This window comes from Artemia sp. Qi Xiang Cuo, chromosome 6 (assembly GCF_049724085.1).
Source record: "Artemia sp. Qi Xiang Cuo chromosome 6, ASM4972408v1, whole genome shotgun sequence".
Classification (NCBI taxonomy): Eukaryota; Metazoa; Arthropoda; class Branchiopoda; order Anostraca; family Artemiidae; genus Artemia; species Artemia sp. Qi Xiang Cuo.
Window position 1 is genome coordinate 56,039,655 of NC_142799.1, and position 24,117 is coordinate 56,063,771.

General features: G+C 35.7%; 1 protein-coding gene across 1 annotated transcript; it reads left to right on the forward strand.

Annotated features, from left to right (window-relative positions):
- Positions 1–81: 81 nt before the first annotated feature.
- LOC148951407 (inositol 1,4,5-trisphosphate-gated calcium channel ITPR1-like) lies at positions 82–22,342 on the forward strand. Its single transcript, XM_089090854.1, has 4 exons — positions 82–217; positions 15,286–15,570; positions 17,537–17,702; positions 22,193–22,342. The coding sequence occupies exons 2-4, from the start codon at positions 15,406–15,408 to the stop codon at positions 22,321–22,323; spliced, it is 462 nt and encodes a 153-aa protein (XP_088946980.1). The 5' UTR covers positions 82–217; positions 15,286–15,405; the 3' UTR covers positions 22,324–22,342.
- The last annotated feature ends 1,775 nt before the right edge of the window (positions 22,343–24,117 follow it).

The window sequence follows — 24,117 nt, forward strand, 5'->3', positions numbered from 1 at the left end:
TATAGAAGATCAACAAGCTCGTCCCACTGCCGTAGAAGAAGAAGCAGATCTCCGTATCAAAAGAAAAGAGCCTCCCCTGGTACAGTGTGTCCTAGTCCTCCTCGCAAAGAGAAGTGCTTTCAGAGTAGACCAGAACGTGCTCATCCCGGAAACAAAGATAGGCACGGTGATTTAGAGTCTCGACAGAACAAAAATGATAGAGTAAATAAAGAAAAGGGTATGATCTATGATTTTGTTTTCCTTCAAATTTTTTATCCCTTTAATAATCAAGTAGGAGAAGGTTCAGGGGGCCAAGGCTCTTAAAAAGGGACATTCTCCTCTAATAACTTCTCCAGCACATTACAAGACAAAAAAATCATGATTTTGCTTAAGTTTATAGTGAATCTTGTAAATACTACGGATTTTGTTATTTTTAAGATCAATTATGCCTTCCAAAAAACTTTTATTACAAAAATCCTTCTTTACAAATTCGTCTTGTTTATCTTTTTATTTATCCGTATTTATTACTGATAATTCTTTATCTATGTCATTTTTGTTTTGCTTGTTTTTTATATTGATGATGCTATTTGACAGAAATGAGAAACTATGGACTATTTTAAATTTTTATTTTTTTCCTGGCATGTCGAGCCCGTCCTTAAAGGACAAAAACCTCTTGGCCCTGGAATTCAGCCTACTAGTACAGTAATAATACGAAAAAAAAATGCCTGAACCCGGAACAAATTGATAAAGTAATGCTTTCTTCACCAATCGGACCAGAAAAAAGCGCTCAACAACATATCCGAAATCCTAATATATAACCCGTTGCGAAATTTGTTTTTTTTTTGCTATTTTCGTTACATTTATTTTTATTTTTCATGAAAAAATGAAGTGTCACGAAATGAGTGGTTGATATGTCCAGCTGTATCAGAATTTAGAGCTGAAGCCGTCTCTGACGTTCGTTTTTCTTATAAACGTCAAATAAAATGAAAAAATACATTTTTAGTAAAAAAAAAACAAAATTTCGCTATTTTTGGCAAAAAAAACTATGTGTTTACCATGACGTCTTTTTGTGTGGTTTTTTTTTGTCCGTTCGTTTGTCTTTTTTAAGTATACATCCTGATCTTTTTAAGCTAGTGTGATTACATTTACACAAACTCTCAACGCCATCTTGTGGCAAGCGAGCTGCAGTCTTATGAAAATAGAAAGTTATTTCCGCTCCGGATCGTACATAGAATCTTATTCAGGTTTGTATTGCATTGATATAAATGCTAGGATAGGTTCTTTCTTACCGAACAGAAGGAATCGTACGCCACGGCGCAGGAACTTTCATCTGAACGGGAACTTGAAGACTCCTTACCTTATAGCCTCATGGTCCTTCTGGAGGAGCTGTTTGTTGGTACTAAAGTGTCATTCAAAGTTCTTGCCATCGGCGGCTCCATTGTTCAAGCAGTTCGTCCACGTGCAGTCATCTGCCCTCTTCAAGTTGGTTTAGCGGTTCATCTAGATCACCATTTCAAATCAAAGTTCTTAATCGACACCATTTCAAATCGACACTCGTCATACGCCGAAGTTCAAAGGTTCAAGCCTTGTGCATTAGTAGATCAAGGATGAAGCATTGACGGTGTTACATCTGAACACGTGGTGCAACATATAGCTGATAATGCAGATCACGATATACGCACGATTGACCAAAAGGGCACTTTCCACGGAATGGCTATTCTAGTATATGTCACTCCCCCTCTGAAAAAAAGTGGCACCAATCCCAAGAGGGGGTGTTTCTTTAGACGCCGTGGCGCTCAAAGGTCGAGTCCATATTTACCCTTTTCGGATAAGTGAAGCGGTGCTTTCTCAGATTCGGTACGAGAAAATAAATAAACAATAAATAACCGAGTCAAACTCAAAACGAGCAGAAATTAACATGAGTTGGACTGACGAGTCATGCATACTCCTGCCATTTACCCGTGCCCCAGCCATTTAAACATTTGCCTCTCAAATACTTGCACTATCTATCTTGGCTTTTCGCTGTCTACAATTGACCATGTTTTGATGCAACCTACTGCAAAATACTTGATAACTTTAATTCAACTCTCCACTCACTTTTGACTATTAGAAAGGGAAATTTCCAATCGAATGAGCCCCTTTTGAAATGTGTACAACAACTTTCTGTATAAACCTTATATGCCCCCAGGGCATAACTTACAACCCCTGCACTGAGGGCTCTGATGGGGTTATCATCCTAAAAAACTCAATTTCCTGAACTTTCGACCACGTTGAACAAAATGGATATTTCAAAATTTTGTTTGGATTTGTTTGGGGAAATGGTAGGCGTGAGAGAGAGGTTAGTTGCCCTTCAATTATTTTCGACCATTAAAAGGGCACTAGCCCTTTCAATTTTTAATGGAATGAGCCCTTTTTGTTGTTTTGACAACCTCGCTTTCTATAAAAACTTTACATGCTCCCAGGGCATAACTTACAACCCTTGCCCTTAGGGGTGTTGGGGGGGGGTGTCAGCCTTAAAGACCTAATTTCCAACACACTAAACTACGTTGAATAAAATGGCTATCTAAAATTTTTGATTGGATGTGTTTGGGGAAAAGGTTGGCGTGAGAGGGGGGTTAGTTCGCCTTAAATCACTTTCAACTATAAAAAGGGCACTAGCCCTTTGAATTTCCAATCGAATGAGCCCTTTTTGAAGTTTCTACGACAAAGGTTTCAATAAAAACTTATATGCCCCTAGGGCATACCTAACAACCCTTGCCCTGAAGACTGCGGGGGAATGTCCTGCTCAAAGCTATAATTTCCTATTAAAAAGAGCACTAGCCTTTTCAACTTTCAATCGAATGAGCCCTTTTTGAAGTCTCTATGACGACGCCTTCTATAAAAACCTTATATGCCCCCAGGGCATAACACAACCCTGGCCCTGAGGGCTGTGGGGGAGTGTACTCCTCAAAAACCTAATTATTATCTGAACATCCACAACACGGAACAAAATGACTATCTTTAAAAAATTTGATTGGATGTGTTTGGGGAATAGGTGTGAAAGAGAGGGAGGTTAGTTGCCCTCAAATTACTTTCGACTATAAAAAAAGGCACCATACCGTTAAATTTCCAATCAAATGAGCTCTTTTCAAGTTTCTGCTACAAAGATTTCAATAAAACTTATATGCCCCCAGGGCATAACTTATAACCCTTGCCCAGAAGACTTTGGAGGGAGTGTCCTCGTCAAAGGCATAATTTCCTGAACTTTCAGTACGTGGAACAAAATTGCTATCTCAACATTTTGATTGGATGTGTTTGGGGAAATGGTGGGTGTGGAAGGGGTGTTAGTTGCCTTCCAGCTACATTCGACTATTAAAAAGAGCATTATCCTTTTCAATTTCTAATCGAATGAGCCCTTTTTGTAGTTTATAAGACAATGCGTTATATAAAAACTTTATATGCCCCCAGGGCATAACTTACAACCCGTCCCTGAGGGCTGTGAGAGGGTTGTCATCCTCAAAGATCTAATTTACAGAACTTAAAACTACGTTGAATAAAATGGCTATCTTAAAATTTGATTGGATGTTTTTGGGGAAAAGATGAGCGTGAGAGGGGGGGGGGGCTAGCTGCCCTCCAATCACTTTCAACTATTAAAAAGGGCATTAGCCCTTTGAATTTCCAATCGAATGAGCCTTTTATGAAGTTTCTATGATAATTTCTTCTATAAAAATCTTATATGCCCCCCGGGCACAACTTACAACTCTTGCCCTGAAGACTATGGGGGAATGTCCTCATAAAAAAATCATTTCTATTTGGAAATCAACTACGCTGAACAAAATGGCTCTTAAAATTTTGATTGGATGTGTTTGAGGGAATGATGGGCGGGGTGGGGGCTATTATTTATAGAGGGGCTTATTTATTTTAAAGTAAAAACCATGTTCTAAAGTGTGGTCACCGGTACGTTTTTGGAAATTTAGCAGTTCCCAATGGAAAATTGGATTTAGCGTTCTGGCATTGTTGCTTTCTTTCCAAAAACACCGGCCAAAATCATAATTTCTTTAATAGGTTGCTGTAATAGGGGCCACAAAGCAAAACACCTTGTTACCTTAATATCTTCAATAAACCATTCTTTCTTCTGTTCCGCAAACTGTCATTTTGATTTATTGTCTTTGACAAGAAAGCAGCGATGGTTGAACATTAATTGTCTCATTGTATTTATCACTAACGTGCTTTTGTTCCTATTTTTAGATATATAATTTTATTAGCACTCCCCCTCCCCTCCAAGAGTTCTCCCTCTCTCTGTCGCTATCTCCTTCTCTGTTTCTCTCTCTCTTTCTCTTTCTTTCTTTCTCTTCTCTCTCACGCACAAGCTCCCTCACTCACTCTAAAGCACAAGCTCACTCACTCTCTTTCTCTTTAAAAACAAAACAGTGTACTTAAATTCACAAGATACCCGGCTGAATCGAACCAAAAATTCAAGGAAATTTAGGCTTTGAATTAAGGTTTTTTTTTTCAACTATGTACCCCTGTAATCCCAATGCTGCTATTAATTTTTTATTCCTGCTAACCTGTGCTAAAGGGCTTGCGTTATATGTCGTATCTTTTTCTATACTCTATAGAGTATTTTCTATACTCTGATCTAGGTCACTAATCGAAATTCTAAAAGACAGTAAATTTAACATAAACTCTAGCCTATATAAAAGTTCAAGTAAATTTAGAAGTAACTGAAAGTTAATGATTGTGATCGCACTCCAATGTTTTTGGGTATAAAATAAACAAAAGTAAAGTCCGATAAAAATTGCAATGCGAAGCCCTGTAAAATAATGTAAATAAAGGAAGATTTACGCAACCAAATTGGGATGAAAAGGAAACAAAATGAGCCTTGCAAGGATTTAAAGTGTTATTCGATCTAACACACATTACTCTAACGTGTTTTTTTCACCTGTATTATCTCAGGGATTAATTAGAGGCTATTTAGGGGGTGGTCCTCTAAATTTTTTCTAAATTTTCTAAAAAATTGAACAAAAATTGGTATAAACAAAAAGTTTCTAGGATAAAAACTCTATATTTTTGTTATAATTTTTATAATGTATTATAATTCGTATGCGGTTTTACAGAAACATGTAGAACGTGGACATTTTGTCGTGAAATCTTCTTTTGTCTTAATAATTAGTGTTGAGTTTTAAATCTAATATTGGTTGTCTTTTATTTTGTAGGTTACAACATATTTTACTGTACACTGCAAACATACGTTTATGTGATTTTCAGCATTTTTTGCATTTCATTGGTGACGTTATACATCTACAAAGATAAACAAAATGCGAAGGACAGAGCTTTTTTCACGGGTTTTATCACGTTCGTACTGCTAATCGTGATTTTGTTTGGACCAAATCCTGCCCTTGTTTTTTTTTTGGCGCACTTAAGGTAAGTTTCCAATTAAAATTATTTGAAATAGAATCAAGGGCACTGCAGGGGTTGGTATCAAAGTAAGTACAAATTAAAAAATTTGATTGTAGTAAAGCATAAAAAATTACTAGATTCCAGGTTGTGCTTTCCCCTTGAAGCTTTCCGTGCTTTCCCCTAGATTTCTCCGGTTATCCATTTAGAACTGTTTCGACTCTGGCTGTGCTTACAGAGTCACACCATTGATCCCTGTTCCAAACCAAATAACCATCGACACCAGGAATCGTAACGCCGACTTTGAGATTTCAAGTCTGGAGCGGATTAAAAAATATTATATTGACTTTGCAGTTGATTGAACATTAAAGAAGCAAAGACACTAAGAATGGAATTTGATTCTTTAAATTGGTTAAGTGGAAAAAACCTCAAGTGGATCTCAATTTTTAATGCAAAAGATCTCCATATGCAATTTGTCGATTTACCTCTAGCGGGCGCTAAGTTTGAAAATAAGGAACGTGTCTGAAAAATCAGCAGAAAATGAGTAAAAAAAACATATCGTCTTGGAGCCCTAGAATCTATAACTTTCCTAATTTCTATAGCAATAGACAGACGCTGATATAAGTCTAAGCCGTGTATTAATTTCGATATTGTTAACATTATTCAAGATCAAAAACTATATTATCAAGATTAAATTGTTAGTTAATTGATTTGTCCACAAATTTTTTTTTTTGAAAGACCAGTTAGGCTATCCTCTTCTGTTAAATTAATCACTTTAATTGACTATTGAAATGTAAATAGGATCATTGTTTACTTCTGGTTTAAAAATGCAACTTTTATTACTTAATTTTTATACATTCCCACTTCCCTATATTTGCTGAATAGCCTGATTAAACATAATGGCTGTAACACACTATTGATTGTTTTATGACTCGACGATCAGCTGCGGATAAATTTGTGTTGCAATCCTTTGGTTGGGCTTGTTTGTAAAAAAAGGAAAGTTTTTGATTATTTCTTTTCACGATTCAAGTGTGGCAACAAAAGAGGAAATTTAAGCAACGAAAAATCTTAGGGTTGCCTAACTGCCAAAATAAAAATCCTAGAAAATCCCGGATTTCAGGTATGAGCAAACTGGAGGTGGAACCACGGGAAAACATCTTCATTTTGATGTCCGTGGTATTTTATGTGTATATGTTACCGTGAATGCCCGAAATCTGCTTAATGTCGACATTCACTGGTGAATGTCCGAAATTCCTATTTCTCTCCTTGGATTCAATTGGCTTTGCGAGTCAGCTTTTTCAGTCTTATGCAAGCTATGATGGTGAAAATTGAAGTTTTTAGGTTAGATTAAGTTAAATTTGGTTTTAAATATCAGAAATGGGGCAAAACCTAACTAAAGCTAACTTAACCTAACCAAACCTAATTTAACCTAACCTGTCATGATCAAACCTTGCATTAAATTGAAAAAGTTGACTGAGGACGCTGACTAAATCCAAGGAGAGAAAAAGGTATTTCGGACATTCACGGTAACATGCATATGTAATATACCTTTATTTGCAACCGAAACAAAATGTTGACCTTCTTGCCAGCTCAACCATAAATGTGTGCATGTAATGTAGCCTTAAATGTATTGGAGACAAATAAAATACAGAAAATTTTTGATATAGTATCTAACCCCTTGTTTCAGTTTTATTTCTTCGCTGTCGATTACTTTTTGTAAATAATATAAACTCATTATAAAGCACGAACAGACATGGTTATTAACAGTGGATAGTAGAATTTTCGAAACCACAGATGGATTAAAACTTAATATTAAACTATTGAGCTTAGGTAGTACTGTAAAGGTGTTTGTCACTTTTAAGAATCGTATCATTTAAATGAATATAATAATTATTCAGGAACTACGTCGTATTGTTTTGTTACTATTTATAATCCTTATGTAAACACTTAAATCTAGGTGACACTGATTTTTAATACCCTTAAGCGTATCGAAAACCAATAAAAAAATGCATTGGATGTGCATAATTCTTTAACCTCACACCCATGATGAAGACCTTCCCCTATCCGCCTATATATGAAGAAGATTGATAAAACAGTTTGGTTTTGTTTCTTCGCTATCGATTGCTTTTAAATAGGATATCTAGGGCATCACCTCGTACAGCTCATCAGTTTTCTCTTGAGAGTTTACGATAGAATCCCCTTAAACTTCTCCACTGGGGTCAAATCCAGCCGAGCATCAGAAAAAGATAAAGTAATTTGTACAGGTTTCTAGTGCCTCATCTTTGAAGATGACCTTGCTCTAATAACCTATTCTTACTTTCACGTCCCTTTCCTTAGCGTACATGGAATCGATTTTTGTATCCTCATGTGAGTCAAAGCCAATAATAAACACACCCACTAACAAAGGCTGTGCACTCCTCATCAGCACTCCTCATCACCGAAGATGACCTTGGTATGAGAAGCCATTTAACCAAAATGTATGTGGAATTTGTAATAATAGTACTTAGTTTGATGTTCGACCCCAAATATAACCAAAAGGTCCTATCGTGTCACTGATGTCCCATAAGTACCTTTACTGCAAGCTTTCTCAAAAGAATAAACTGATTCTGTGTTTTGATTTCATTTCTTATAACTTTTCATTTCCAGTAACCATTTTCTGCTGTTTTGAAGGCAATTCTATAGGTAGTGAGTATCACGTTGTTTTTTGCTTAGGCAGAATATTTGCATTTACAGTGATATTTTCATTTCTCTTCTTTGAAGTATATGCTTCGGCATTTTTCTTTGACAAATATTGTTTCGTTTTTGTTTTTGGTTTGATACTTTCGGTTGAAGTCTATTCGGTTGGACTCAAAGCTTTTGCTTCCTCTACAAGTTTCTGTATGTTTCTTTTCTGTTGTCCTATAGTTTTAAAATTTAGACGTAGGACGACTACTTTACTTCTATTCAATAGCTGAGACCTTGGTATCTATCTGTCAACTTTATCCATCTGTCAACTTATATTTTCGATATTAATATTTTAATTTAATTTATTTTTTTTAATTTTTTTTTTATAAATGCGTCCAAAATTGGTCTAAAATCGTTGAAAAGTAAAAAAAAATTTCTATTTTACAGTTTTGTTAAATCATTCTCTAAGATAAACTCTTAAACAGGGTTGCCACCAGCTCCAAAATAAAATCCCGATTTTTCTTCTAAAAAAATCCAGGAACACGGTTTTGAGACTATACAACATAGGGCTGCTAAGTGATGACGTAAAAATTAGAACGTGTAATTCGAAGTACGGTGAAACGTGGTTTCTAGTTGTAACTAACAACTGATTGTCCACTGTCCTAGTATTATTTCTGCGAAAACGTTTTGGTGGACTAGTAGAATCTACGACAAATATTTAAGGCCAAAGCAATTCATCGAAGTTCCGAGAAAACGTGTCGACGCATTCACGTTTCATCGTTATTTGAATTTCCCGCCCAAGAATTGACGTCACGCTTCACAGTCACATAGCGGATCCAGACTATCCAATTTCTGGAAAAAGGAATAGTCGTTCAGACTAGGCAGTTTTTTCAAAAACTTGGTGGTTTTTTTAGAAGATATCGGTACAAATTTATCAGCGCTATCCTCATCATATCTGTTTTTCTGAGCCTAAACCTATAGAAAACAAATTTATAGCCTCAGTTAGACAATTTAACTTTTTTCTTTTCAAGACCATTTTATACAACCATTTTTATATATCACTTATCGTGTCTAATCGTCTCCTTCTTCTGCCATTTTTCCGAAAAAGCTGTCCACACTACCACTTCTGTCCCATTCCTTTTATCACGTCTTCACACGTCCCTTTTACCATACCTGCTTTTCTGCTTAGCAAAAGTCCCGCCAATCAAGAAGCGGACAGCAGAACTGTCATTCGTCTTACAAAAGCATCCTTTTGAAATAAGCATCCTTTTGAACAGAATAAGTATAATGCCATACGCTTTTTAATTACCTTTTCTGAGATTAACTTTGCCTGAGGCATTACACGCGGCAAAATGAACTACACTGACAAGAAAAGAAAATTCTCGCTGTTTTTGTTTTGAATTCGCCGCTCGTCGTTACATTGGAGTCAAATTTTCAAAAGTCGAATCCCGAACGAAAAAATGGTTGCCCCAGTGTACAAGCGCAAATCCAGAGGGAACAAACCAAAACAGAGAATATTCGTGATATCGTACAGAAAACAAATATTAGACTATCAGCCAAAATCGTTAAAAATCTTTTTTAATGAAAAAATCCTGGTTTTTAGCAAAAATCCCAGTTTTTATCAAAAAATCCCCGGTGTTCTTACAAAAAAAATCCCGAAAAACCCGCAAACAAAAAAAAATCCCGGGCTGCAAAAAAAAAAACAAATCCAAGGAAACCGAGATTAATCACGGACGGTGGCAACCCTGCTCTTAAGTAATGTTAAAATTTTGGCTCAGTGATTGTACAGATCTGAAAGAAGCGAATCCATTGATGCATGTATTTTGGTGGTTAGCAAAGCATCTTTTTGGTGATAGTTAAAGCTTAGACTTTTCACAAAATTACATATTTCAACTGGAATATAATCATGAAGACAAACAAAGATTTATCCCAGAAAAAAAAATATGCCACTATCTCAATTTTGATAGAAAATTTGATTCGCATCGGATTTAGTGTCTGACGGTGATAAATATAAAAGATAAACTTAAAATAATAACAAATATAAGATGAATATGAAAAATTATAAATGTAAAAATGATAAATATAAAAGAATAGTCGAAATCAAAAGATGTTTTTTGGTGCTAATCTTTAGGAATCAGTTATTGGATGTTTAGTGCAGCTGTAAGTGTAGCTTCGTATTCCACTGCAGCGAGGTAGCTCAAACGGTTGATCACCCATACTTTACAATTATGACACACTTTACGTAAACAAATTTGAATTTTACCTAGTGTTAGGAAATTTTCTTTAATTTAGGCATGATTTATGTTGTAATTATTTGAAAAAAACTACGTTTTCTAAAGAGTTAAAGAGGCTGATTTACAAGGTCGAACCTTAAAACGTACAGGAATTAGGAGGCACAGTTGGGGGGGCTCACGCCCCCCAAACCCCCCGCTTTCGCAGCCTTTAAATATAAAAAAAATTCTTTAAACTGAAAGTAAGGAGCGACATTAAAACTTAAAACGAACAGAAATTATTCCGTATATGAAAGAGGCTGTACCCTCCTCAACGCCTCGACCTTTACGCTAAAGTTTGACTTTCTCACAACTCTTTTTTTAAACAATAAAAACTTTAGCGTAAAGAGTGAGGCGTTGAGGAGGGCACAGCCTCTTTCATATACGGAATAATTTCTGTTCGTTTTAAGTTTTAATGTCGCTCCTTACTTTCAGTTTAAAGAAATTTTTTTTTATATTTAAAGGCTGCGAAAGCGGGGGGTTTGGGGGTGGTAGCCCCCCAACTGTGCCTCCTAATCCCTGTACGTTTTAAGGTTCGACCTTGTAACTCAGCCTCTTTAACTCTTTAGAAAACGTAGTTTTTTTCAAATAATTTCTGCACGTTTTTGTACAGTTTATTACTTATTATTGCTTGACTAACTGTTAGCTGATCGTGTCAGGAGTTAAAGTTGGGGGCTGCCGCCCCCCAAACCCCCCGCTCTTGAACATTCTTGTGTTAAGGCTTTTAATTCCTGAATACTCAAATCACGTCGTACAGGGTGCCTCCTAATCCCTGTACGTTTTAAGGTTCGAACTTGTGACTCAGCCTCTTTAACAGCCCCCCAACTGTGCCTCCTAATCCCTGTACGTTTTAAGGGTCGACCTTGTAACTCAGCCTCTTTAACTCTTTAGAAAACGTAATTTTTTTCAAATAATTTAAAAAAGAAACTGAGTTTCTTTTCAAAGTACATAAAAAAGTTGCTCTGATAGTGAATCGAATCCGGGTTTTCCGCCTGAAAGTCGGGAGTATCAGCCGCTGGACCATACAAACACAATAGTGATTGTTGTTTAGCAAATTGAAGCTATTTTCGACGCAAGCAAATTCCCAAAAATCTTGATATGTGGTTTTTGGAAAACAGGGAAGGAGTGATCAGATTGAGCTGAAATTTCGAGAATAAGCTCCCACGCCCCAGGAAAGCTTATCCTCTAAATTTCAGCCCGATCAGACAACGTTAAAGGGGGGGTTGTGGTGGGAAAAATTAACATGGGCTAATATAGGAAAATCAGGTTTTTTGTAAATGTAAATTCGAGGGATAATATTTTCAGTCTGAAAATATCAAAAGGCCCTAACAGGTCGAATTCTGCTTCGAATGAGTCCTCATTCAACTGGATTCGTTGCCAACTGTGGCCTGTAGGCGTGGCTAAGAAAAAAAAAAGAAATGAATTTTAACTGGCTATATTTGGTTTTTTGAAAACAGGGAAGGAGTGATCGGATTGAGCTGAAATTTCGAGGATAAGCTCCCGGGCCCGAGGAAAGCTTAACATCTAAATTTCAGCCCAATCGGACAACGTTAAAGGGGGGCTGTGGTGGGAGGGTCCAAACCTCCGGCCCAGTTTACCCCATGAAGATAAAGTCGGAGGAGGATGAAATTTTGCAAGTTTCTTAGTTTGAGCTTGGGATACAAAATGCGATTACCGCCGTCTCTCTGCAACCTCTAGGACCTAAAATCGCTTAACATTGTTGTGGGTCGCCTCTTTATAGAGGCACAAGTGTGCCTCCTTGATAGGAACGAAACCTTGTATATAATACAAAAAATTCTGTAACGCTGTGGTTCTAAACCGTTGCCATCCTAATTATGGCTAGATCTTTCCTTCTTCCTGTGAAATTGAACATACAAATTTGGGGCCGGGGAGAATAGCCAGCTGTAGGAGCCTTCTTTTCATTTTTCTTCTTTTTTTAATTCTTTTTCCTTTGTGCACACACACACATCCCGCCCCTGCATATTGATGACTATTGTATTTTTAAATTTAAAGTATTTGAAAAATTTCCCCTTTGCACAGCTCCCCCGTTGCTGAAAATTACCCCGGAAAAATTCCCCTCTCCCGAAAATTATTTTACCCAAATGTGAGATAACGGATGTAAATTTAAAACTAAAAATATATGAAAAGCTAGGATATGAAATTAACGGAACTGTTGAATACTGTAACAAATTCAGAAAATTTATTGAAAAAGAAATTTCATAATTCAGAGGTATGTTAGACGACAGAATTCATAAATAATTAGCCCCTTCATTGAAAATGCAGAAAATGGGAATAATGTAATTGGAAGGAATTGTAAAGTATCTGTGTTGAGGGGTCTCTAATTTAAGTCAGCGTAATATATATATATATATATATATATATATATATATATATATATATATATATATATATATATATATATATATATATATATATATATTTTTATATATATTTATATATATATATATATATATATATATATATATATATATATATATATATATATATATATATATATATATATATATATATATATATATATATATATATATATATTTTTATATATATATATATATATATATTTATATATATATATATATATATATATATATATATATATATATATATATATATATATATATATATATATATATATATATATATATATATATATATATATATATAGTGAGCATTATGGTCAGCTACGGGATGTTTCCAAACACTTTCATTGAAGTTATAAAGAACTACGAGATTGTGTATCACTTCCTGTATATAGCGGTCAGCATTTGCGGTATCATCATTCATCCCTTCTACTATGCATTTACATTATTTACATTATTACATTATTTTCATACCTTGATCACGAACTTTTAATTTAGATTAATTTAGAGTAGAGAGTAGAGTCCTAGGAAAATTACCATATTTGCCTGGGCAGCTAATGTATATAGAGTGCATAAATACATTTTGACTGAACTCAGAAATTCACACGAAACTCTAATCTTAAATGTTTGCCTCTCCAAAAAAATTTGTCCACGATGGGGTTAAGGTTTTTTTTTGCTTATATCTTCTAAATCGATTTAAGAGTCAAAGAAACAATTTTTTTTTTTTTTTAGGAGATAATAATCTTTTTGATTGGATTTTTTTAACCTGATTACGAGATTGTTTTTTTTTTGGGGGGGGGGGATTGATCTATTAATCAACTCCGCTCAGATAATCTTGAGGGGGATAGTTAGGGTTTGTTGGAGCAACAAAAACCATATCTTCTAATACTAATTTTCCTTAAGTTAGTCCGTCCGTGGCATAGCATTAGTGTTGAGGCGTTTTAACATAAAATTGTTGCTTGACAGGCAAGGCTATGGAACTACATTAGTTTTTTATTACTTTTTTTTTCCTAATTCCTGTGACATTGCTGTAGAAAAATAAACTTTTCACTGGACTTGGGTATTTTCTATGCATCCATATGTTTCTTCTTTTTTTTAGGTATATCTGACCTGCATCAATTTGCCATATAAAATTCTCTCTTTATCTCTCTCTTTCTCTCTCTCTCTCTGTCTGTCTCACACACACAGACACACACACAAACACAGATACACACACACAAAGACACGTGTACAGACACACACACACACTTGTACACACACACACACACACATAGTATATCTGACCTGCATCAATTTTCCATGTTAAATTCTCTCTTTATCTCTCTCTTTCTCTCTCTGTCTCACACACACAAACACACACAGACACACCAACACACAGACACACACACAAACACAGTTACACACACACATAGACACGTGTACAGACACACACACACACACAGACACACGCACAGACAGACACACACACACCCAGACAGACACACACACACACACACAGACACACACACACACACAAACACACACACGCACACATACACACACACACTCACACAAACACAAACAAACATACACACACACACACAAAGACACAAAGACACAGACAAACACACAAAGACACACCAACACACAGACACACACACAAACACAGATACACACACACATAGACACGTGTACAGACACACACACACAGACACACACACACACACACACACACACACACACACACACAGACAGACACATACACACACTCAGACTCACACACACACACAGACAGAGACAGACACACACACACATAGACATAGACAGACACACACACACAGCCAGAGATTCAGACACACCCAGACACACACACACAGACACACACAGACAGACACACAAACACACAGAGACAAAAACACAGACACACATACATACAGAGACACAGACATACATACAGAGACACAGACACAGAATCACACACAGACACAGAATCACACACACAGACACACACACGCACAAACACACACACACACTCACAAACAGACACACACACGCACACATACAGACACTCACACGCACACAAACAGACACATACACACAGACATGCACACACACAGACACAAGCACATACATACACACAACACGCACGCACACACAAACACACGCACGCACACACAAACACGCACGCACACACAAACACACTCACGCACACACACACACACAGGTACACACACAAACACAGATACACACAGACACGTGTACAGACACACACACACAGACACACGCACAGACAGGCACATACACACACAGACATACACAGAAACACACACACAGACACAAGCACATACATACACACAACACGCACGCACACACAAACACACCCACTCACACCCAACCACTCACCCACACACGCACTCACACACACACACACACAAACACACAGGTACACACACAAACACAGATACACACACAGACACGTGTACAGACACACACACACAGACACACGCACAGACAGGCACATACACACCCAGACAGACACATACACACACACACACACACACAGACACCCACACTCATTTAAAATTGTTTTTCTCGTTTTTTTTTTTATTTCAATGCTTTCTGCACATTTTTTTCAGCTCTTAGATGTTTGGTTTTACTTATTTGGATTTGATTCGGAAGGAACATTAAAGAACGTCATTCAATCTTTAAAGAAAACTGGAGGATTGATTAGTCTCACTGTCTTTTTTAGCTTCCTTATGGTGTACCTGTTTTCAGTTGTTGGATTCTTATTATTTGAAGATGATTCCCAACCGAAAGATGGATTTTTCAGTTCTTTGGGCCAGTTTTTTATTTTTTCTCTGCACCAAGGAATAAGAGCTGGTGGAGGTATCGGTGATGTTCTTGGAGAAATCCGCAAAGAGGTATGTTGCTCCAGTTTTTGGACCATTTTATGATAAATAGCTTAGAGCATATTGGGATTAGCACTAAAACATCTTCGTCAAGAAGAGAAATTTCAGAAGTTGAATTGGTTGAACTACTTTTTCTGAAAAAGAAACCAAGTAATGCATCACCTTGAAAAAAAGTAGAAAAAAACCAGTGACAATCTATCTGCGATTTTGTGTACCTAATCGTATTTACTATCTTGTCAGTTACTCATATTCTTTTCCTGGTCTATTGCACACAAAAGAACAGCCTCAATAATCCACCGTTGATTCCAATTAATGCAAAAGAGACTTAGAAAAAAAAAACTAAATAAAGCTCTAGTCGGGACAATGCTTAACGTCCAGTCTAACTGGGGCAAGTTGTAATGCTGAAAGCAAAATTTTCCAGTATTTTCTCCTTTTACAGACCTTCGTCTGTCGTCATAAATGGCCCCAACTATGCTTAACACTTCTGCTTGGGACAGAAGAGGGTGGACAGCAAAGATGTTTCTGAGCAATGTTTGGTAGTTTTTTGAAACGACTACTGTTATTTCACCACTTTTTTTTATAATGGACCTTTTTTCTGTCAGTGACAGCCTCATTCATGTACCTTTCCAGTTCCTCAACAAGCATTTTATCAAACAGGCAGTCAATCAAACTTGCTGCGTCTATTCTCCTTCATTTTGGCTTATCCTCCTCCTCTTTACCTGTGGCTACTTTTATTTCTTGCAATGTCTGACTGTATTTCTTCTTGTAGTTACTTTGAAGTATTACGGAGTACCTCTTGATTTAGGGGTCGGTGCTTTTATCTGGATCGAGGTGAGAAGCAAGAACAACTTCGCTGGTTGTCCGTTCTTGAACTCACCATATATTTCTAACATTGCTACTCGAGTTTGACAACATTATTTACAACAAATATAGTTTGGCTTCATTTGACTCACTTCTGCTGCTCTCTCCACCATGTGCTGTTGGCTCCAATCCCAAGTACCGGCCAAACAAAAATTGTCTGATGAAATCTGGCGCCGTCTTCTGGATAAGTGGGCATGGGATAAAAAAAATAAAAAAATCAGGTGATATCTGAATATTTTTTTCTGATATCTGATAAACAAATTGACCGGGCCCTAGAATGTACCCTCGTGAATGCATTTGACCTAGGCACTGACCGCCTTTGAGTTGTCACTTTTCTATTTATGAAATAACCAATTTCGTTTTTCCCAAGCTTTTTCTTGCGACCGACCCCTGCTATAGAGATATGTACTGACTTTTTTGACTGGGTTATTTTAGTATTATATATATATATTTTTAGAACTTTGTAAATGAATTTTCTGGCTAATGTCCTGTTTTACCCCTGAATTATAAGCATGATTTGGACCTTAATTTCTGGAAAAAGATGTCCTAGATTCATGGAGGATTCCTTCGATCCATTCTAGATTCATTCGATTAATTCTAGATACTTCTTTAGGCATTATTAAACTTAGGTTAATCTACAATAACCCATACCTTAAATTGCTAAAGATCCTAAGAATTTTCTTTCAGAGTATCTGAATAAATTGAACAACTTTTTTAGTTTTATTATGGTTATTTTATTTAGCCAAGAACTTTATGATAAATAAAATGTTTTAATTTTATTTTGTTAAATATTATTTTCCTCTTTTGTTAAATATTCTTTCACGCCGACGACTCATTTATAGCATCCTGAATAAAAAATAACCAGAAATTTATATATATATATACATTATAAAAACATAATTATTAATCTTTAATACTTCTTATATGGCAAAACTACTACTTATTAAATTAACCAGCTGAGTTGGCCCAGCCATTTATCTCTCTCTCTCTCTCTCTCTCTCTCTCTCTCTCTCTCTCTCTCTCTCTCTCTCTCTCTCTCTCTCTCTCTCTCTCTCTCTCTGTCTTTTTTTCGTGTTGTATGATTCGGATTATTTAGTTTATTTCTCTTTGTTTTTAGAAACCTAAATACGTATACCGGGTTATGTACGATATGCTTAACTACCTCAATCTATTTGTGATAATGTTGAACATCATATCTGGTCTCATCACTGACAGGTTTGCTGAGTTACGTGCTGAGAAGGATGAAAAAGAAAAGATCCTGAAAAATTCATGTTTTATATATGGTAAGTTTCTTTTCTTCCTTTTTGTAAGTTATTTGTGTAATTACTTACACAAGTAGTTTGTTGGTAATTTGCAATTACTTACGATTACTTACCTAGTAATTTGTGCTAGTATCTTTTTGTAAGTAACCACTAATCCTTATTCATAATGGGAATTAGTATCTTTTAATTTCGATTTCAAATGACCTTAGGATAACATATATTGGGACCAGACGCGGGAATTTATTTAATCAACGGATTTCCTTCCCCATTCTAAAACGGAACATCAGGCCTATGGGCTGGCATAAACCTTTAGCTAAGAATGTTAATCAGTAGGTACGTGTCCAGGGTAGAAACCTCCAGTTTTTAATCCCCTCCAACTAAGTATCCTAGCGGTATTCCCATATTTGTGTATACCACGGCTTTTTTATTGTCATTCCTCACCCTCCATAAATTTCTTATTTCCTTTTTAAACAGACTTAACTTCAATTGGTGGTAGAACAAGTTATGTTCAACCTCCAAGGTTTACATAATGAAGGAACTGATAAATAAGTGACTCAAGTGTCGGGAAAATTTTCAGTAACAGCAATCAAGGCCACCTGTAGCAGAATGAGTTGTCATAGTCAGTGCAATAGCGCTGCCTAAGTAAAGAACGATATGGCACAATGTATTATTTATTTATTTATTTTTGTTGGGTTTTAGATCAGGGCACTTTGTATTGAAGGAGTTGTCGTAGAAACTTCGAAAAGAGCTTATTCGACAGGAAATTGGAATAGCTTGTCCCCTTTTTAATAGTTGAAAGTGATTGGAAGGCAACTAACAACCCTTCCATGCCCACCATTTCCCCAAAAGAATCCAGTCAAAAATTTGAGATTGCCATTTTGTTCAGCGTAGTTGATTTCGAGATAGAAATTGTATTTTCGAGGAGGATACTCCCCCACAACCCTCAGGGCAAGGGTTGTAAGTTGTGCCCTGAGGGCGTATACGATTTTTATAGATAATGTTGTTGTAGAAACTTTATCAAGGGCTCATTCGATTGGAAATCCAAAGGGTTAGTGCCCTTTTTAATAGTCAAAAGTGAGTGGAGGGCAACTAACCCCCCTCTCACGCTCACCTTTTCTCCAAACACATCCAATCAAAATTTTGAGATAGCCCTTTTGTTCAACATAGTTGAAAGTTCTGAAAATTATGTCTTTGAAGATGACATCCTCCTCCCCTCCACAGCCCTCAGGGAAAGGGTTATAAGTTATGCCCTGGCGGGATATAAGATTTTTATAGACAGAGTTGTGGTAGAAACTTCAAAAAGGCTCACTCATAGAAATTGAAATGGCTAGTGCCCTTCTCAATAGTTGAAAATGATTGGAAGGCAACTAACCCCTTCCACGGCCACCATTTCCCCAAACACATCCAATCAACGTATTGAGATAACCATTTTGTTCATTGCAGTTGAAAGTTCTGAAAATTATATCTTTGAGCCGGACACTCCCCCCACAGTCTTCAGGGCAAGGGTTATGAGTTATGCCTTGGGGGCATATAAGGTTTTTTATTGAAAGCTTTGTTGTAGAAGCTTCAAAAAGGACTCATTCGATTGGAAATTCAAAAGGCTAGGGCTCTTTTTAGAAAGTGAAAGTGATTGGAAGGCAACCAACACCCCTCTCATGCCCACCTTTTCCCCAAACACATCCAATCCAAATTTTAAGATAGCCATTTTGTTCAACATTGTTGAATGTTTTGGAAATTAGGAATTTAAGGATAAGACCCCCTCCCCAAAGCCCGTAGGGCAAGGGTTGTAAGTTATGCCCTGGGGGCATATAAGGTTTTTATAGAACGCGTTGTCGTAGAAACTTCAAAAAGGACTTATTTGATTGGAAATTGAAATGGCTAGAGCCCTTTTTAATAGTAGAAAGTAATTGGAGGGCAACTAACCCCTCTCTCATGCCCACCATTTCCCGAAACATACAATCAATATTTTGAGATAGTATTTTTTTTAACATAGTTGAAAGTTCTCTAAATTAGGTCTTTGAGGATGACAACCCCCCCCCCATAGTCCCCACGCCAAGGGTTGTAAGTTATGCCCTAGGGGCATGAAGTTTTTATAGAAAGTTTTGTAGTAGAAAAATCAAATAGGGCTTATTCAATTGGAAATTGAAAGGGCTAGAGCCCTTTTTAATAGTCGAAACTGATTGAAGAACAACTAACTCCCCTCTCATACTCCCCATTTGCCCAAACACTACTAATCAAAATTTTGATATAGCCATTTTGTTAAGCCTGTTAGAAAGGTCTTGAAATTATGTCTTTGAGGATCACAAATCCCCCCCCCCCAGCCTTCAGGGCAAGGGTTGTAAGTTTTGCCCTGGGGACATATAGGGTTTTTATAGAAAGTGTCTCATATAAACTTCAAAAGGGGCTCATTAGATTGGTAATCAGACGCTCTAGTGCCCTTTTTAAAACTCAAAGTGATCAGAGCCCTCTCCCCCCTACACATACGTCATATTGTCCCGAAATGCGTCTAATAGAAATTTCGAGATAGCCATTTTATTCAAAATAGTCCAAATATCATATAGCATGGCTTTTGGGGTTGAAACAAACCCCAGAGATTAGGGGCAAGGGTTGTAAGCTATTCCCAGGGGGTATTAAGGTTTTTTATGGAAGGGATGATTGTTTAACTCCAGAAGAGGCTCAGTCTTTCTCCCTGAAAAAGACTATGTCAATATAAAACGAACAGAAATTAATCAAAAAACTTTTTTACAAAATTAAATTTTCAAAATAGAATCAAATAATCTACTGAGCATACAACTATCACAAATCAGCATCAATTTATAAATGAAACCCAAAACACGCAGAAATTAAAATAAGGCAAACACAAAACAAGCAGAAATTAATTTGAGAAGGGTTCTAAACACTATGCTCTCTAAAAGCCAGAATATAATTTATATTTTACTGAAAAAAGTTCTTTTAAATGTTTTCACTTTTGCAACTTTAAGAAATAAAAATTAATTAAGATTTTAAGGAATAAATATCAGCATATGTATATTAAACTTAGATTGCACATTTTTTCAGTAAATTCGTTTAAATTTATTTCTCACTTATTTAAATCTGGTAGTTTTCTCCTTAAATCTTTCTCTCTTCTCAAACGGTTCTCCATATCAAACACAAAACGAGCAGAAATTAATCTGAGAAGGGTTCTAAACCCTATGCTCTCTAAAAGCCAGAATATAATTTATATTTTACTGAAAAAACTTCTTTTAAATGTTTTCACTTTTGTAACTTTAAGAAATAAAAATTAATTAAGATTTTAAGGAATAAATCTCAGCATATGTATATTAAACTTAGATTGCTCATTTTTTCAGTAAATTCATTCAAATTTATTTCCCACTTATTTAAATCTGGTAGTTTTCTCCTTAAATCTTTCTTTCTCCTCAAACGATTCTCCATATCAATTCAAAACCTTTAAATAATATATTATTCCTATATAATACCCTGTCTTGAATGTGCTTGCCCTGTCTGGCACTCTGGGTTGACCAAAGACTAATATTATAAAATTACAAGTATTCAAAAAAGAGCAATAAATATTATACTTGGGACGGTCTATACTACATACAATGAAGGTTTGGCTAGACTTGGACTTGCAACATTGGAATCACGACGTCACATCCTTACCTCAAACTTTGGTCACAAGTGCCTTAGTTTTGACTATCATCGACGTTTTCTCCCTCCCTTTAAAGAAAATCTCCCAATCCTTCCTAATACAAGACTCAATACTCGTAGAGCTCCAAATACCCAACTGGACCTGTGTCCCCAAATGTTGACCATGAGGTACAAAATCTCTTTTGTCCCCTATTTTTGTTTCCAGTTTTGATAATTGATTTAACTTCTGTTTTATATTTGTTCCCAAACATCTGTTTGATTATTGTATTTGTTCTGACGTGCTTATGGTAGCTTTTGTGCTATTTTTGCACATTTTGATTCATAACTTAATAATTTATTTAATTTCTTTTTTTATTTTTATCTCCTAATATCTCTTATATTATTTTAATTGTTCTGATGTGCTTATGCTAGCTTTTGTGCTATTTTAGCCAATAAATCATATTCTATTTTATAGAAACAACTAGGATGAGCTAAAAACATTATGCTCCACTGCATTAATCAAGTTTATACTCAGCATATGTTTGCAAAATGAGTAGCTCTTAATTTAGTGAGTAAAAAATAGTTCCACTGATTGTCAGTGCCGTATCAAGAGGGAGGGAGGGGAGGTACCTGGTTTGAGCCGTCCTTGAAATTTTTGTCTAACATGTACAAACTTAATAAAAATACGTCTAATGTATCTGTCTTATGTAATATTTGTCCACGAGAATTTTTTTTTTTTGTAACCCTCTCCTCTCCAACAAAGATGCTGGATATGGTCTTACCAATATTTTCATGGACATCTTCAGGGGATAAATTCCCCCTCCTAAATGATTTTCTTAGTGAATTTATGTTGATTAAACATTTCATAATGTGAAACATTTTTATAGGACTGGAGCGGAGCTCATTTGACAACAAGTCTGTTACCTTCAAATACCACATTCACAATCAGCATAATATGTGGCACTACCTATTCTTCCTTATTAAAGACGAAAGATCCGACTCAATTTACTGGCCCTGAGAGCTATGTGGCTGGAATGATTCAAGTAAGAAATTTTAACCTAGCAAAAATTACTTACAAAAAATTAAAATTCTAAATTTGATTCTAAATCGCCTTCACGTCATTGGTTAACGAAGGGAATGTAGAGGTAAAATGACTGCCTTTAGGGAATCAGCCATCGCAATCAAATCGCACTTCTGTTTAGCTTCGAGTCCGGTATTAGATTAATGAATAATTTGGGAAAAAGGGGAAGACACCCATGAAAATCAAGGAATTTTAACGATAATCACATCATTAAATTCAGCATTCTTGAGAACCTTAACTTAGAAGTTTCAAGCTCTCATCTGCAAAAATTGAATTCTGAACTTTACCACAAGAAAGACTATGGATGCGTGTTTTTCATTTATTTTTCCCAGGGGTAATTGCTTCGAACCGATAGTCCTAGAATAATAATAAACAAAGGTTCAAATAGCAATAAGATCCTTTTAATAGATAGTGATGATGATAACAGTGATAGAAATTCACAAAAATACCAGATATTTGGGTCACGTATGTAGTGACCGTCATCAGTAGTAAAACTAAACTAAAACAATTTATAACAATAGTTTATGTACAAAATTAAATAAAAACACTTATTGTTTAATTCTCTAATTCTTTTCAAAGCAAAGGCGGAATCTAGCCTATTTGACCTTTTTGGATTCGGTTCATTAGCGTTCAATGATACGACACTTGGACAGGGTTCAACTACATTGGGTGAATTGAACTTTACTCTATGAGATTTGAATAAGTTATCGTAGATAAATTTTAGCCTAAATTAACCTGTGCCACGATTCAAAGCAATATTCTTGAATAAGATTTTCTTTATTTCAAGAGTTTTCCGAAATTTTTGCTTTAAACCCCGATCCATAGAAATCAAAGAGACATTATCGAAAAGATAATCAAAACAACAACAGCAATTTGGTGGTGTAAAATTCAGATCCAGAATTTTTGGAAAATCTTGTGGGACAAAACATTTATTTCTACTTATTATGTTTAAGAGGTAATTACTTGGCAAAAAAAAAAAAAAAAAAAAAAAAAAAAAAAAAAACTGTCGTCCTAATCCAGCAATTGGGACAAATGTGCACTTGAACGAGGCTTTTACCCTACCCATCTATCCAACTACCTAGGACCAAACAGTATACCCGAACCGTCAACCAAATAGAAAAGTCCAAATCCATGCAAAGTTGTCATCAATAAATGTAAGTCGTTGTAAATTTACCAGCAAAAGCACCTTAAATCTAGAAAAATATTTCCAAGTAGAACCTTCCATTTAGGGCTCATCAGAAGAATACCACATGCCTTAACGGGTTTCGAGGCTTTACATTCTTTACCCGGCACGGTGGAGCCTCTACCATAAGATCTATATGGTAACCCTATGTCAGGTAAAACTTGTGAAATACATGCATACTAGTCAAGCTATGAAAAATTACGTACAAAAAGTGTTTCAATGTTTCCACAATAAAATCCCAGAGGTCACTGAAAGAGACCATTCTGGAACAAATGAAGACATGTCCAGATGTATCTTTTATTGGTATCTGGAACCAATTACCAATTTAAAGATCCTCAAGCTTGTTTGAAAACCCCCACAAACTTCCAGAACAAGAAAAGCGCAAGAGAAATTATATGAAAATATAATTCATTATTTATTTATAATTTTTTGTATATTTACTTAAAAGTTCACGATACATTAAACTAAATTTTTTTAATTTTGTATTGGCTTTGTGCTCAAATCTAATTAAAAAAAAAAAAAAAAACAGCTGTTTCTGTTTGTAAACA

Excerpts from the sequence above, each read along its gene's own strand:
- LOC148951407 (XM_089090854.1), top strand. The coding sequence starts at position 15,406 with ATGGTGTACCTGTTTTCAGTTGTTGGATTCTTATTATTTGAAGATGAT. Across the intron at positions 15,571-17,536 it reads TTGGAGAAATCCGCAAAGAG|AAACCTAAATACGTATACCG; the intron begins GTATGTTGCTCC and ends CTTTGTTTTTAG. Across the intron at positions 17,703-22,192 it reads AAATTCATGTTTTATATATG|GACTGGAGCGGAGCTCATTT; the intron begins GTAAGTTTCTTT and ends ACATTTTTATAG.